This window comes from Acanthopagrus latus, chromosome 17 (genome assembly GCF_904848185.1).
Source record: "Acanthopagrus latus isolate v.2019 chromosome 17, fAcaLat1.1, whole genome shotgun sequence".
NCBI lineage: Eukaryota > Metazoa > Chordata > Actinopteri > Spariformes > Sparidae > Acanthopagrus > Acanthopagrus latus.
In genome coordinates, this window is record NC_051055.1 from 24,264,072 (window position 1) to 24,281,099 (window position 17,028).

At 40.4% G+C, this 17,028-nt stretch overlaps 1 protein-coding gene across 8 annotated transcripts in view; it reads right to left on the reverse strand.

Annotated features, from left to right (window-relative positions):
• The window catches only part of slc9a1a (solute carrier family 9 member A1a), a 40,367-nt gene that overhangs the window by 18,137 nt on the left and 5,202 nt on the right, over positions 1-17,028 (reverse strand). For all 8 annotated transcript variants that reach the window (XR_005070562.1, XR_005070561.1, XR_005070560.1 and 5 more), the window contains exons 2-6: positions 8,975-9,447; positions 7,309-7,559; positions 5,410-5,627; positions 4,117-4,319; positions 1,574-1,663 (exon numbers count right to left, since the gene is read on the reverse strand). Coding sequence is in view for 5 of the 8 variants with exons in the window: in XM_037073473.1 (XP_036929368.1) it covers positions 1,574-1,663; positions 4,117-4,319; positions 5,410-5,627; positions 7,309-7,559; positions 8,975-9,447 (1,235 nt within the window). In the remaining 3 variants the exon portion in view is untranslated. The remainder of the gene's footprint in view (positions 1-1,573; positions 1,664-4,116; positions 4,320-5,409; positions 5,628-7,308; positions 7,560-8,974; positions 9,448-17,028) is intronic.

Below are 17,028 nucleotides of genomic sequence, written 5' to 3' on the forward strand. Positions count from 1 at the left end.
AAAAGTCTCATTTAAAAAAAAGTGGCAACAGAATGAAATGTTTCTCTGCAGCGTTAATGTTGGAGGATGAAGGGTGAGAACACAGAGATACATTATAACACATTCTCTTCTGGCTAAACTAATACTAGGTCATAGATGTTTTCTTATTTTCACCATTTTACTGTACGTTTGTTTGTGATTTATGCTGCATTATGTGTGTTTTAACCTCATTTAACAAATACAGAATTATGCCAGTTTATTAAATTATATCTCACTCTTTTAATCTGCAGCGTTTAGTTATTTAATTGGTTGGATTGAGAGAAAATTACTCACCAACTATTTGAATAATCGATTAATCTTTCTGGTCATTATTTTAAGCATCACTGTCAAACATTTGATGGTTCTGGCCTCTGTGCTGTTTTTATTTGTCATTTATGACAGAAAATGGATGACTGTTTGGGTTTTGGACTATTTGTTGGACAAAATAAGCTATTTGAAGATGTCACTTTCAGGCTCTGGGAAGCCACATAGAAAACTTCAATCAACTAATCAGCACAATTATCAAGAATGAAAATAATCAGGAATTGCAGCCTTCATATTACAGCTGTGTTTCCCAATTCAGTCGCACAAATGTCATGGTCCATGAAAGATTGTTGTGCAATTCAACAGGATGAAGTAGTGCAGTATTATCACCTACATCGTGATTCCATCGTCATCACCAACACAGCAGGAGGTGATTAAATATTTGCACATATGTTCTATATGTGTGTAGCATGAAGGGCCTACGACTTACATTTCACTGTCAAGTAGCTGCCGTTCAAAATGACAAATACAGAAAGCCATTAAGACAGCCAGCTCTTCAAGCCTCAAGCACTGGTGACTTACTGCAAAGAGCCCCAGAGTGAGTGTGAGTGTGCATGTGTGTGCTTCTCTGAGCTGTATTGAAAGCTTTGCAACACTCAGGGATTGTGGGCCATGATGGTCACCCACTTCACGTCTTATCAGAAGTGGTGGATACACAAAGCTGTGTCTGTGAGTCACTTTATAATCTTTAGACTGACATTCCCAGGGCTGTCCCACTGCACAGTGCAGTACAATCTATGAGATGTAGTACCACCACACAGCCAGTAGGTGGAAGCAGCAATCAAAATTTAATAAACTAAATGGTTTCAGAGGCTTATTACTGGAACCTGAATGTCACATTTGGAATAATCACATTTCATATAAGAGAAGCTGGAATCGGAGAATGTTGACTTTTTGATCCAAATTGATGAAATGATTATAGTTGGTGTAACTCAGTAGTTGACATATAATCAATTAATTGCTGCAGCTCTAGTGTGGATGAACAAAAAAAGACAGGAAATGAGAATGCATTGCTAGAGCTCAATGAAGTGGGTTGGTAAAAGAGGAAACTGATGAAATTATCAGTGTCTTTTTGCACGTATCAAACTCATATAGAAGAAGAAGACTTTTTGACACTTCATTTATCAGCTGTGCACCAAAAGGCTCTGGGTTATTAATATGAATAAACCACCAAGAAATCATCAGATTCTGACCATGCAGGTTGAGGCTGGTTGAAGGGGAATGGTCGTACCTGTGTGTGGATCTCCTCATTAATCGAGCGCTTGGCCTCCTGTTTCTTCTTCACTGCCAGCAGCTCCACCAGGGGTTTGATGGTCATACCCTGCAGGGACAATGAGCAGAACAAAAGATCATTCATTGTGACTGCTCCTGACCTAAAGAAATCTCTTATCACAGAATCTATGTGAGAGTGAAATGAGATAGTTAGATGTTAACCCTAATCCTAACCCATAAATCAGAGTAATGAACAACACCAGGCCCTTCCATACTCTGATCTCAGTTGTGTCACTTCTCACTATCTGGCACATTTTCCACGTTTTGCAATTGCTGATTAACGAACACAGCAGGTTTTCACTGTTAATCTCCCGGCTACTTTACAGGGTGACCATATGGAACATATTTCAGCTTTAAAAATCAACATCCATTGCATTATTCCCTGGACAGGCATTCTCTGCTGTAAACAAGTGGGTCAGGGACAGATTAGGTAAAAAGATGTTTGTTGCAACAACAAATTCAGCCCAATATTCACTGTGACCAGTAGGAACAACATTCTCACTGTATCACTGGATGTTCAAGATAACATGTTTGCTTTATAGGCAGATTGGTTGGTTTTGTTAGTGAAAACATGTTGAGCTTAAGATAAACCCTGAACTACGGAAGCCTTAATCGGTCGTGGGTCAGACGTATCATCCCCTCCGTTTTCCTGTGATAACAAGTTTACTCAAGTTTTTAATCATGTCATTTTTACAGAATAGCAAATCTTTTTTTCAGAGAAAACAGGACATTTAACCCGTGATCTCAAGAAAGTGGCATTAAAAAAGTGAATGCACTTGAACTTGCTATTTAGGGCTTCAGCATTGAACTGCTGGAACTTATCACTATTGTATTTTCAGGTGAAACGTGATCATAGACACAACTGATAAGAAGCTGCTACTAACTACTTTAATTGTGTGTACACATCGTGTTTGTTCCTGTGAATATGGCTGTAAACCAGGGACTGAGGTGTTTGTTAACACTCATCTCATGTTAATAAGCAAACAACACTCTCTCTCTTTTTCTTGTTGAGATTTTTATTTTTATTTCAAAGAGCAGACAGTGTGTCCCAAACTCATACTGGTCTATTTCTGCTCAGTTATTAACAGGAATAAATAAATACACTGCCACAACAGAATGACTCCAGGAATGTAAAATCAAACATCAGTCTGATGTTTGGCTACTGTTACATTACAAGCAGTAGTCTATGTGTATGCGTGTGTGTGTGTGTGTGTGTGTGTGTGTGTGTGTGTGTGTGTGTGTGTGTGTGTGTGTGTGTGTGTGTGTGTTTATGCTCATGCCTGTCGGCACCTTAAAGCTCAAGCTTATCATTCTGCTTCTTAAAAAGATTAAGACAGCCATCTGGTTAACTGTAATAGTCTAAAGTGGATGACGGATGATTTCTGCTCTTTAATCACACCCAGTGACACCAGACATGCGTACAGAGGAAACTACCATTACTATCACCTCATTCTTATTTCAATTAAAGTACACGAAACACCACACAAAGATATCCAATGACTGTATTCATTCTTTCACCAGAAAAAGCTGATATTTAAAGGTCATCCCACGTGACCCTCGCTTAGGCCAATCACTTCAATTAACAGAATCATCATATATAATATATAAATTAATATAAAGTCTCTTCTAGAAATAAAGACCAGAGATATCTTTATCATAATGGTATTTAATGGATTTAAATGTTATAGTATGATTTATTGCGAGGTGTACAGACATAAAAATTAGCATGATCCAATCAGATGAAAGCCAAAACAAGAAAAGAATGTCATCTACTGTAACTTACACTCAATCCCACTCTTGTTCACGAGTCATATTTTTATCCAACTCAATGCTGTAGGTGAAAGTGGCCTCTGCCCTGTCTGCATCTGTCTCAGCATCCGACTGCTAGTGCTGAATCCACAGCATGAATAAAACATGTTTCTAATCTCGCCTGAGGAGGAGAGAACACGTCTTCAGGGTTTTATTTTAGCTGCTTCCATTCTGGGTCCAGTTCCCATCCAAGAATCTTCCTACATTTCCTCTATGAGATGAGTTTATCTGACAGGAACTGTGCAATCACTGCCTGTTTTTCTTTATCTCACCTGCATGTACAATTTTTGTATTTTATCTTGGATTTCACTCAGAATAATTGTGTCTCTAAATGAACCCTGTTTCGTATTCTGTCTGCATCTGTCTCACATTTGATGAAAGGATTTTCTTCCTCAACTGCCAGGACCTTTATGATATATTCTGTTGATTTGTGTGCTTACACTGTCCCAAATCTTTCCAACAATGCTCAAACCAGAGAAAAACAAATTATCATTTTGCTTTTCAATTAGTTGCCTGCTGCTATATCTTCCTAGCTACATACTGTGCGTTGAATTGAACAAAAACTGATGTTGCGCATATTATGGTAAGAATAACATCCCATTATGAGGCTTGCAGGAGGCCACAACAAAGCAAACCAAGCAGAGCGACAAGTTTTCCATTTAGACCAAAACATGATAAACTTGGTACTTGTACCTGAACGAAGACCGTGAAGAAGATGACGGTGATGATGGCGGTGAGGAACATCTCTCTCAGGGGGAAGAGCTCCTTCTTCAACAGGAAGCCAAGGGAGAAAGCGATGGCACCTCGCAGGCCACCGTAGGCGATAATGAACTGGTCCTTGGTTGTCAGTTTGACGATGCGGAACTTGTTGATCATGTAGGTCAGACCTACCACACCTGGGAAAGGACAAGGCAGTGTCTTTTTAGCTTTGTGTGAGCATTACAGACATTGGTCAAATAGCATTCTTTCAATTACGTTTCAGACATCAGTGCTCGACAATGAACATTGAAATAATATACTTTCTGTCCTATAATGTCTTTCACACAGCGGCTATGTACACTTTCTTTTCAAACAGCTATAAAAGACAGCTTACAAAGACTTAACAATTGCTTTATATAGCGTGTCCATCACAGTGAAAATATGCTTTTCCTTGCTAGAAAATGCATGTAAAAGCATTGTTGGCCTTTAACATCAAACCGCACTCAGAAAAATGGTGTTCTTTTAACGGACTACCCATTTCCTGATCTTGTGTTCTCATATCACATTGAAACCAGTAGAACACTGCCTGAAACACAGCTCGAAACACTTAATCGTGCTTTAAAAGTTAGCCATACTGGAGATGATATGTGATTTTATAAAAAAAAGACTTTAAACCTGCTAAAACACCAGAATGGTTCTTTAACGACTGAACAACCTGCGTGATTATTGATGGCAACAATGCAGTCATGGACATCCCATTTGGAGAGTTTGATCAAAGCCTCATCAGCCACTGAGGCTAAAAATGCTAAATCAAGTAACTCAGTATGTCACGGCTGAACAGACCTCATCATTCTTTCACTTTCTCTCTCCAGCAACACTAATAACTCTAGCATGACAAACCATCAACAGAAGGACTTGTGACAGTCTGAAGTCGACATGGAAATCCTCAGTGGCACTTCCTCTCTCACACTGAATGCTGTGTGGTGAGACAAGATGGAAACACTGACTCCAGTCAGCGTTTCTGGTTCCCTTGTTTTACACAAATCTTTCTTGTTAACTTCAAAGTAAACTAAAATACATTTACCTCCTTTGAATGAGTAAAGGGTTTCATTTTTGCACTTGTTGATTTGCATTTGCAAATCGGAAGTGACTGTCTCATGTAGAGGTTTATCAAAGAAAGTAAAACGCATTATCAAAGAGATCTTTCAAGAATAAATTGCCGAAAAATTCTGTGTCCCCTTTACACCATGACATTTATTTGCAAGAAAATACTGCAGCGGAGCTGACCTATGACCCGGGCAACCAGGCACAGAATGACAGTGACGGTGACGAAGGTCCAGTTCCAGTCGTGTTGGCCGTCAACCGTCGCCACACCCAGAAAGATGAAGATTAGTGTCTCGCTGACACTGCTCCACATTTTCAGGAAGTACTTGATGGTGGTGTGGGACTTGTGGGATATGTTGGCCTCCACATAGGGTCGCATCACCGCCCCACATGCAATCAACCTGGAAGGAGAGGAGGAAATCATTTCAGTTTAAAGAAATATACATGTAGGGCGATAAATGTAATTTAATAATATAATATAAATGTAATATTGTTGAACTTATGATTAATATGAAGCCTGGTTAGTCTGATCTGTAAATGACATGATGAAGTCAGAAGCGGTGGTTTGACTTGAGTTGTCAGCAGCAGTTGCATCAGAGTTTCCCACTGATGGAACCCTGTAGTAACATGATGTCCATCCCTGTCCTGTGACCACTTCTCTATTTCATTGTCATGCAATGTTTCTATGTCAATCATGTGGAGGTCAGAACTGAAAGACATCCATGTGACCAATAAGCCACAGCAGCTGCTCGACATTCACCTCCATTCCGCTTCAGTGACTGTACCGGTTTGGCTCTGAAGGTCTTAGGGAAACAATGCAAGGAATTCACACCAGTAAGCTGTTTCACTTCTTCCTTATAAACAGGTAATGTGGAAAAAAAAACACCTCGACAAATCCGAGGTTTTGATGTGAGGTGTAAGAAGACAGCCACAGGCTTCCTGAGAGATTGTCCTTGAAGTTACACATCCTCCGGCCTTGACTCAGAGGAGAGACTGTATATCATCTCCTCCTGTCTGCAACATCAATATCTCCCAGCCCCTTAAAGAGAAAATGGATTGATATGTACTGGAGGAGCTGATGAGAAATGACCCCTCAAGGAATGTTGGGATGCCAATAAATTCTGGTTTGTTTGTGGTGTTGCAAGGTCAGTTTAAACTGGTTATACAGAGATGTATAGTTGACTTACTGTCATTGAGGAATGACAGTAATAGACTTTTCCTGCAGTTGCAGGGTTGTATATAGAACTTGAGATCTAATCACGGGGGGAAGTTCCATCTATTAAAAAAAAACATGCGATACAACAGGGATGTCCCTGCAACAGCTGGAGTATTTCACAGACACTAGAGAGCAGACATAACACACTGGGTACTCCATTTATAAATGCTGAACCTGTATGAAGACGCTCACATGGTAGCACCATCACTGGCAGTCTCAATGACTGATGATGCATGCTTACATGATAAAAATACATGCTGTCATTGTTCTAACATGTTTTAAAGACTAGTGAATGCACCTATATGGGAAAGAAAACTGTATATATTAGATATACCAGTTCATACACACATGTAGTATATCACATGTAGTATTTGTTTTGATATGGTTTATTTACTAAACTAAACTTTAGTACATATGTATACTATATGTATTTATCATTTTGTTTTAAATGTTTAAAAAGAAGTAAACCTGATTTAACAAGACTTTTTGAGCAGCGATAAATGCTAACCTGAGCATGCTAACATGCTAACAGTGACACTGTTAACGCACTGATGTTTAGCAGGTATAATGTTTGCATTGTTCAATAATCTTACAGCCAGTGTTGTACAGTAAAAAGTACCCTAAAGTCATACTGGCGTAAGAGTGAAGATGTTTTGTCACGATATTACTTTGGTAGAAGTTAAAGTCAACCATACAAATAGTACTTGAGTAAAACAGCACATTAAAACTGCCCTCAAGTACAGTTCTTCCATCACTGCTTATACAACACTTCAACCAAATAGTTCCTTGAACTAAACTGGGAACTAAAAAAAAATCTTTTTGTGTATAATCTCATTATGTGTCTTTCTCTCTATATAACCACTTACGCCATGATGCCAGAGAGGTGGAACATCTCAGCTGACAGGTATGCCATGTAGCTGTACACAAAGACAAAAAGCGGCTCGATAACACGGGTGTGGGAAGTGAAGCGTGAGGTGAAGGCAGCCAGGATCCCATAGATAGCTCCGACCAGAACGCCACCACACGCAACTACCAGGAAGGAGATGATTCCCAGGACACCATCCAACACTGTCACTGAGCCAACCGCTGAAAACTCCTCAAACAGGTGGTACAACACCTGGGAGAGGGAGAAGGTGGAGAGAGGGGGGAAAGAAAAAGATTGAACAATTAAAAAGACAAAACATTTAAATACTAAGTGTTACATAAAGCTTCTTGTAATGCCTGACTGGCTAATCTTGCTAAGCTCTGCTCTGGCTCTCAGTAGAGCTTATACTCAATGATGGCGGAGAGCCGTCCAGCTTGTTTAAGTGTGCTCTAAAGCCAAACTTGTTGATCAACATGTGACCTAGAGACACTGGTGCTCGGTGAGTGAGCAGACAGAGTATGTGAGGAATACACTGGGGAGGATTTAAGAAAGTATTGAGCAGACTATTAATATAGGCAAATGTTATCTGTGTCAAAACCACTCATTGTTCAGACTGAAGTTGGTGCCTCAGGTAGCTATAATTCCAGCATTAAAGGTAACATTATACTGTTGATGGTACTTTTTGGGAACAGGCCAGCTAACAGCTGGTGAGCTGTAGTGTGAGCTGAAGGTTGTTGTGTGGTGACAGGCTAGTCAGTGGATTACTGGCTGTGTGTTGACAGCTTAAGCCTTATAGTTGCAAGGCTAAAAGAAGCAAAACTCAGTTTTTATTCTATACAATACATGATCTGATCTGAAGGTAACAGCCAATGACAGAGTTTGCAGCTGCTAGAGAGCCTGCTGAGCCAACACAGAAGTTTAAAATTGTGTCAAAATGTCCCCCATACTGGTGTTGTCACAATACTGGGATATATGACTTTGATACAATACCCTGAAAAATATAGATATTTGATACAGTGTTCAATGCCACAGGAACTGATCAACATCTTAACTGAGTCATCTTGCATCAATACGTCACTGGTGTTGAAATGAGCTGTCACCATCATGTCGAAATTCTTTAAAAAAATGTCAGCATGTCAGTGATTTGCTAAATTTGTTGTTACCACTTTTCATTAGCACTGCACTGTAGCATCACTTTCATATGGGCATGACTGTATCCTTTGCCTTTTTTGTCCATTCCCCTCAAATGTTATGTATTGCCAAACAGCAATTCTTCTGTTTTCTCCGTCAACCAAAACCAGTTACAGAGGCTCTGCAACAACCATCTTTAATGACACTTTGAGTGAGTGAGAGCAGGCACAAACACAACTGATACCAGTGTATTGAAATGGTTTAAAATACTCTGAATTGATATTAATTGAAAAATATATTCTTATATCATTACTAAGTAAAGAAACAGAGTTGTTATTTTTCGGGACATCAGAGGTACAACTGCCACTCAATTACAGCTGTAATGAGGATAAAGGAGCTACAAACAAGGGCTCGCATATCATAGGTATACTTGACTGAGAGCTGACTAATCTTATCTCAACTAGTCTCCCTTATTGGAGCACCGGTGAAACAATAAATGCATTCTGTCACAAGAAATGCACGCATGAAAGTCTCACCACAGTGACAGCATCGTTAAGCAGTGATTCACCAAACACCAGGATGTGCAAGAGTTCATTTATGTGGATCTCCTCAAAGACAGCCAGGACAGCAACAGGATCCACGGCCGATATGATGGAGCCGAACAGCAGGCAAGGCAGCAGCTCCAGCTGGTGGAGGTTGGATGGATTGTTTGGCTGGATCTGACACACAGCGTACAGCAGGCCCCCGATGAAGAAGGCATTCCACAGGGTCCCCACAACAGCAAATATCAAGATCGTGCCCAGGTTCTCCATGAACGGACGAATGGGCAGGAAGTAGCCAGCATCCAGGATGATAGGAGGCAGCAGGCAGAGGAAGAAAAATTGGGAATCCAGCACCGGGGGGACTTTTTCTCCAGCCAGTTTGATGAGCCCCCCCACCATCAGGCCCACCACTATCAACAGGCAGCTCTCTGGCACAATGCCCGATAGCCGAGGGATCAGGTGGAACCCTGGGAAAATGGATGGAAAAGATGAAATGCAGTGCCATGGAGGGAGACAAATGATGAGGGAATTAGTTTATTTAAGCCTTAACAGTATTTGTGTGACTCTGCCTGAGTGATGTGATTAACTGGAAGTGTTCCCATCTGTTTCCTCATTTTATAAAAGACAACAGTGCAAAAGCACACTGAACTTATGCCCACGCAACACTGACAGGGCAATCAGTTGTGACATGCCACACTTCTGTGAGCACTAGCACCACCCAGATGGCAAAATTCTAACGTCTGTTATAGATTTAGCAGCCAACATTTGTAGGAAATGCAGAGGAAAACACTCCATCCTGAGTGATCACATCTCGAGAGACTAGTGATCAGATCTGTCTTCCCCTCTATATATACAAAAATAAACACGTACATCGCTGGGAAACAATGGTTTGTCAGATAAGTCATGTATAAAATTTGCCGAATTATCGTCCTAAATGATTAAGAGTTTGTTGAGGACAGCATTTCAAAAGGTTTATAAAATTTCTAATAACTCAACAACTCACAAAAGTGAGTTATTTCTTGAGAGTAGGGGATTTTCTCCAAGGGGAATAAAAAACTTGGCTATCTTGGCAACTGCTTCCTTTATTTGTATGTTTACTTCAATATCTTCATGATCAGCTGCATGTCATCTCAAATACGTCCTCAATGCGTCATGGGGGCATATACGCCTGTATTTTCGATTTTGTGAAGGCTGTGCCAACATGTTGGTGCTCGCCTGTCGATTGCTATTTGTAAACACACCATTCAAAGGTGGAGTGAGAAATTCTGGAGAAGGACAAGTCAGTTGTTGAGCTTGATCACCAGGCTCAGAAAAAAATAACATTTTGGTTTGGCGAGCCATCAATACCACAGTCTGCAGCTCTATCCCAAACAGCAAAATAATGAGAAAATGAGACAGGCAGGGAGCAGGGTCTTTGTAAAAACATAAAGAGAAGACTGGAACAGATTACTTCAGTTTGAGTCCATATATTCCATCATAGTTTACTTTTAACATAACACAAGTAGCATCTCTGATCTCAAAGCTGTTGATAGTTAAAGAACACATGTTTGCTGTATCCTGTGTAGTTTCCGGTATTATACAGAGCTGAGGTCGTGGCATTGTGAATTCTCCAAGGAAAAAATGGAAATAGTATGCAAAGCATTTATTGTCGACAGACCTCAGATGACAGTAGACCAGCCAAGACTGCAATTTAAATACCTCTACCACGAGCCCAACTCCAAGAGATGAGAATGAAAAGAAAAGCTTTCAACTTCATTTGTCGTCTTGTTTACTTGCTAATCCAATTTTGGAGATTGGAGTTTCTCGTAATCAAAATAACCTTTTGCAATTATCTCCTACATGGCTCACATGTCACAGCACAAGCAGCTCTGCCAGTCCCCAGAGAGCACTCATGTTAATGCCTTTACAAGTGCTCACACTTAATGCCTTACAAATGATAATAGATGTCTGATTTTTTTTTTTTTTTTAACCCCAACTGCATGGCTAAACAAGGATGATACTGAGCACTTTGAGCTGCTGAAGTTTCACAAATAACAATAAACACGGACAGGGCTTCCTCTACACACAGTGGTGAGCAGACAACTGCTGCCTGCACATAAATAGTTAACAAAGGTGAACATGTGAAAAGTCTTTCCTGAGCTATATTTACTGTACACTACATCAGAGGGATGTATCTGTTATCCAGCTGGCACTGTAACAGCTGACGGCACGGTACAATAACAAGAACACAAACATACACAGAAATCTGAACCAGATACGGCTACATGCTCACATGCAGGCTATACTGTTTCACAGGGGTGGACAATATGAAAGATAATAGAAAATATCATCATAGTGGAAAACAGCATTGCAAATATGTATGCCACATTATTAAGATTAACAAGTTTTTCCAATTTTATAGTTAATGTGAAATAATATCTGGCAGCAGAAGCTCTCAGATGAATATGCCAACTGTTTTACATTACCTGCAACAAAGGGCCTCAAAGCCCTGATGAATGACACAATAGGACCTATATCTTGCACTCTGTGTGTGTTTATCCTGGAAGCAGAACCAGCGGGACTTACGTGTTAACTGAGCCATGTCAACCTGTTGCTTTGCACATCCGCTCTGAGCTACAGCTAGCATATGGAAATATGCTGTCCACCAACCCCTATAATCTTAGATTTGATTGATAACATGCACACATAATTTTAACCCATGGTGCGGCTGGAAACGTAAACAGCAGCATGTGAAACTATCAGTAAGCACTATAGAGACTATCTGGCACAGTAGAAGAGTGTCATTTTTTATTCAAAATCCAAACATTTGTTGGAAGACGCGGTGTAAAGTTCTCATTTCAGACATTATAACCTGTATAATGTACAATCTATTTGCGCATTAGGACTATTAGTGCGTTTGCCTTCTGATCAAGCAGAGGGCGCACTAAAACGCTATGATCAGCTTGATCTATCACATGCTCTTTTGACCGATCAGTTAACAGAGCTAATGTTAATATCATGTTGTTTTGCTAAAAAATGGAGGACAATAGTGAGAAGAGCTGTCCTGAGTGGTCAGTAACCACTGGCATATAGGAAACAATATGTTTATATAGCTTAACAATAACATTTGCCACAGGAAGAGTGGGAAAAATGTGAAATTAGACAGGCTGTAATGTTGATAAAGTAATTACAATAATTATGTCGTGTTGTGGCGTCATTTCTAAATAGTTCGACCTTGATTTCTGGCCTTACATAGTCGTCACAGGCTGTGTCCCCTCCTGAACCAAGACGGGAAGGACAGGCAGGTGACAACAGCTCAAGCCGGCTCCAATTTGCTTTGCACATCGTGGAAAATGGAGCAGCTAATTAATATTCACGCATTAGCAAACATCACAGGTTGTTATGTAATGCCCAGGTCTTGCACAAATACTGCCAGCAAACAAGAATTTCCACAGTGCAAGTAATAGACCATATAATTGAGAAATACGCGCCAGACATGTATATGACATTCATTTTAACATTTCAGTTTAGCAGGGCTTTGTATTAAGTGTATGAAGATTAGTATCAGAAACTCTCTGAGGGAATACAAGGCCTCTGAAGGAGGGAGAGGGGTGTTTATACTTGGGTGGCTTGAGGACAGCACCATTAGTGTTTTCAGCACACAAGCTCAACAAGTGTACGTCTGTGGATTGTACAGCTGCATGCAGCTGCAGATCTGGATTTCTGAAGAAAGTGAATGAGGAAGCCTTTATCTTAAATGGTCTAGGGAGACCGAATTTCCCCACAGTGAGATCCCAGAGCCTCAGGGCTCTTCACTTTCCAATGCACTTCAAGAGAAAACAGGCACCACCCACAGATCCACAGAGGCTTCCTAGTCAGGTCAGTTAACAAAGATATTCTGTGATAACTGCTTGCAACACAAACTGAATCTTTTCTGACTCTCCTGTAGGGATATGTGTTGAGCAGGATGTAGATTCCACAGCTTGTTTACAGATTCTAAACGTCACAATGTCTCCTCAGAAGAAACCTGGAGAAATCTGTTTACTTGAGGATTCAAAATGAAAGCTAAATTAGCACCATAAATTAGCTCATTATGTTCACACAACCTCAACCCCCAATAGAGGCTGTTACATGATTAAAAGTCTTTGTCTAAAAGTGACACCAACACTACAGAGATCTCTGATCAGTGACGGAGACACCACATTACACAAAGTAAAATCTCTGCCAAGGCCCAGCAGTCCCCTTCAAGTTAATCAAGGATAACAGTATCCAACTCGATAGCCCTGTTATTACTCTACATCTGAAACCATCCATAATCATAATTTAGGGTCACCAGATCTAGGATCCACTTCAAATTCGTTCTCACTCAGATATCAGCCATACCATATGCACATTTTTTGTTTAGTTTTTAAATCAAGAACCATGCATAAATCCCTGAGAAATTAACAGAAATGTCGACACCTCCATCTCACATTGTTAGAGAAACTGAGAAAAAGTTCCTGGATCTGTCCCTTTATCTGGATTTGTGTTAAACATGTATGGGGTCTACTCTGGGCCGAGATGCATCCTCCATCCAAGTTCCATGAAAATCAGTTCAGTAGGTTTTGTGTAATCCTGCCGACAAACCAACCAATGGACATGGGTGAAAAGGCTGAGGTAATTAAGTTACACTGCCTATATGTACATAAGAGGTACTCTAAATACATTACTGTATATCAAGCACTCTCTTTAATGGAAGACTGTAATGTTCAGTCTGTTGCAGATGGACAGAGGGCAGCAGATGGTAGTGAACACATCAAGGTGTTAAGGTAGCCAAAGAATCGAGGTCTGCAAACAGCATTTATTTCTGCGAGTTAGATCTTGACGAGACTTGTGCCCTAAATTGCATCCGCTTGATATCTGGCCATATGGTTGCACCACTGTCCTCTCATATGAAACTCAATGAAGACTGCAACTTGCCACTATTATGTAAGAACTGACATCCTCATGTTGAAAGCATGTGCGTGGAAAAATACAGAAAGGAATTCTCTTTACGACTTAATGTAAGTAAGTAACTTGACAAGACACATATGCTTATTTTCAGCATGCCCACAGGGTGTACTTGCAGTGGTAGACAGGTTTTCACAAATTCAAACATCTGGGAGTGGCCTAGTTTCACAAACTTCCCCTGCTGAGCAGCTCCGTTTTTTTGATTCTACAGAGGACTTTGACCCAAAGGAGAACTTCCCGTCACAAGCAAAGTTTTATTAATACTCTTGATAAAACTTACTTCAAAGGTTGACTTAAAGGAAACAAGCATAACTGAATCCAGAATGTGGCATGGGAAACCAAGTAGAGTTATTATTAGAAGACAGGGAGTCCCTTAATCCCTTGTGTTCAGCATTTTTCCAAGTGACATTAAGTCAGCAAGGGTACTTTTGGCTCAGATCTTTCACTTCCTTAATCATGATCCATAAACACGCCAAAATGAAAAAAGTCAGTGATAAATATTTACAAAAATATGAGCTTCAGTCTCAAAACGTGAGCTAGTATTGTGTGGGGGCTTCCTGTCACAGCTTCCATGGCAAATTCAACACTATGACTTATCTTTATTCCAAATATTTAAAGATAAGCTGAATCTTAAATCTTTCACAGCATGAGATCTCACATTCTTGAGTCTGTATGCTTTGCAAAAATGTGGTATTTTACTCAAGTAAAGCATTTGCCTAGAACCTTCTCAATCAATGGTTATAGGGAATGATTTTTAGTTTTTGTCACATAATTTTGAATACTTCAGTGAGCACATTGATGTACCAGTCCATGTTGCTCACTCCAGCAGAAGTTGTGAAATAAGGTTACAGGAATGTTTTTTTTTCCTAATTCACAAGAAAAGAGAATACCTAAACTAGCTCTGCAAAGAAATGTATTGACACAAACCCCTCAATGAAAGGACAAGCACAGTAAAGTCCTCGGGGAAAGGGCAGACAGCTCACGACTGCATGGACTAAATTAATTACTGCTGGCGCCTCAAGCAGTGGCGCACTCAACACTGCATCCAACACTGACACCCTAAATGACCCATTATCATTAATGTGTGACCAGGAGGAATAAGTTAAGATTGTGCCTGCTGGACAACGAAGAGCAGCAAAGGAGACAAGAAGCCATTTCCGCATCAGTAGTGACCTTAGCTAAATGTAAAAAGTCTCAGCATGTCCAGGACCTACAGGGACGGACAAAAGACTCAGTGGAAGAGGCCGGGAGCATCCAACCTCGGCTGAGTGGTGACAGTTAACACATTCTTTAATCTCTACTGCATGACTCCAATTACCACCATCAGTGCTCTTGACGGGAAGGAGATAAGATAGTGAAAAGGAGGGCACTGAACTTCAAAGACCATCTCATGGCACACAATTGCAGTGCTGTCAGGACACATGCATGATGGGAGATAAGCAGTGAGTATGCAGAAAACAATAGGTTACACAGAAGGACTTTTATGCCAGATTCCTGAACTCTGAGAAGACTGCTTGTCAGTTATGGCAGCCACTGTGTCTCTGCCCTACTTCCTACTGAGAGTCTATTGCTTAAAAACCACTATAGGGCAACGGTTCTTTCACATCTGCATGTGTACCCAGTGACAGCAGAGCCTGGCACTTGCTACGCACGTTCATTCCCAAAGCCAGGAACTGTGTCCTGTTGCCAGGTGACTAATTGTACACTGCTGGCAACAAGCTCTGCTGGACCAAGCAAGCACAAAAGAGAGAAAACATTTAAACAGTCCTTTTGTTGAGAAAGGTGATTGATGATGCATTCAGTTTTCTTAGAAATAAAGATTTTACACCAGTGGTGGTTCACAGGAAGGTCAAGAAACACGTGCATGTCAGAGTGATGCAGGCCTTCTTCCTGACAACGGTGCCTTTGTGAGTCATTGTTTGAATGTATGATGCAGATCATTGTGCTCCTCAAGTTGCTTGTGCAAGGCCCAGTGTTGGTTTAAATTATTAATAATGACCTGCTGCTGGTATATTCCAGTATGACACCATATCTGCATAATACTACCAGCTCAAGTGAGTGAGTCATCACTAGGTTAACATCACAACATATCTGCTTGATCCTACACTTTACAAAGACATCTTCCACTATTATGACTGAATGGAGCTCAGTTCTATGAGAGTATTAAATGTCCATTACAAGCAATACTGCACACAGCCCCAGCAGTGAGTGTCTCACAATTAAAATGGAAAGACAGTACACAGAGAGAAAGATTTGATTTTCGAAAAGACTGTAGATACCATTGGTAGATCCGACTTTTTTCAGGTTATCTGATAAGAAATGTGTGCAACCCTGTGGCACATTGACAGAATGGAGAACCAACAAACCAATCCATACGTATAATACTTTAAAGCCTAGATAACCGAATGTCTCAGAGAGAGATGTCTTTGCCTCTCATTTAATAAAATTGCTCCATATGTTGTCGATATCTGAGACAAAAGGCATGTCAGATGTCAGATTTTATTTAAGAAAATGTAAAAGTTCTGTGCTAGGTCATAACCTAAGTAACACAAATGTATAGCTTGGGAAACATTGACTGTAGCGTTGCCAAGGGTGTGGTTTCTAATCTTTCCCACGCAGGCATTATAGATAAGGGCAATACTAAGGCACATAATTCCTGATGGGTTTGCCAAATCCAGTGCACTTACTCATAGGCAGACATATACCTTGTCTATGTGTGGCCGAATCCTTACTCAGTCAAACCTTGGTTGACTCTGGTGCACTGTTTCAAATGTCATCGACACTGTTTAAGGAAACATCTTAACTATAGCAGGAGGTACCGGGAGGTTATAGACATTACACCCCACAAAAGTGAACTCATTACTTTTAGAACTACAGGTGAGAACTTGTTTATGAGTGTCTTGCTACTTATTACAAGGTACTGGGAGGGACATATTGTTCAAGAATGATTACGTAGGTGGTGTATGGGTCAACCCAGTGATACTGATAATGTATCCAACCTCAGTTATTATCAATTGTTTACTATAGATAAAGCAGTCCTTAAAAGGAATGGGCAGGTATCTAAGGAAAGCATTTACTCT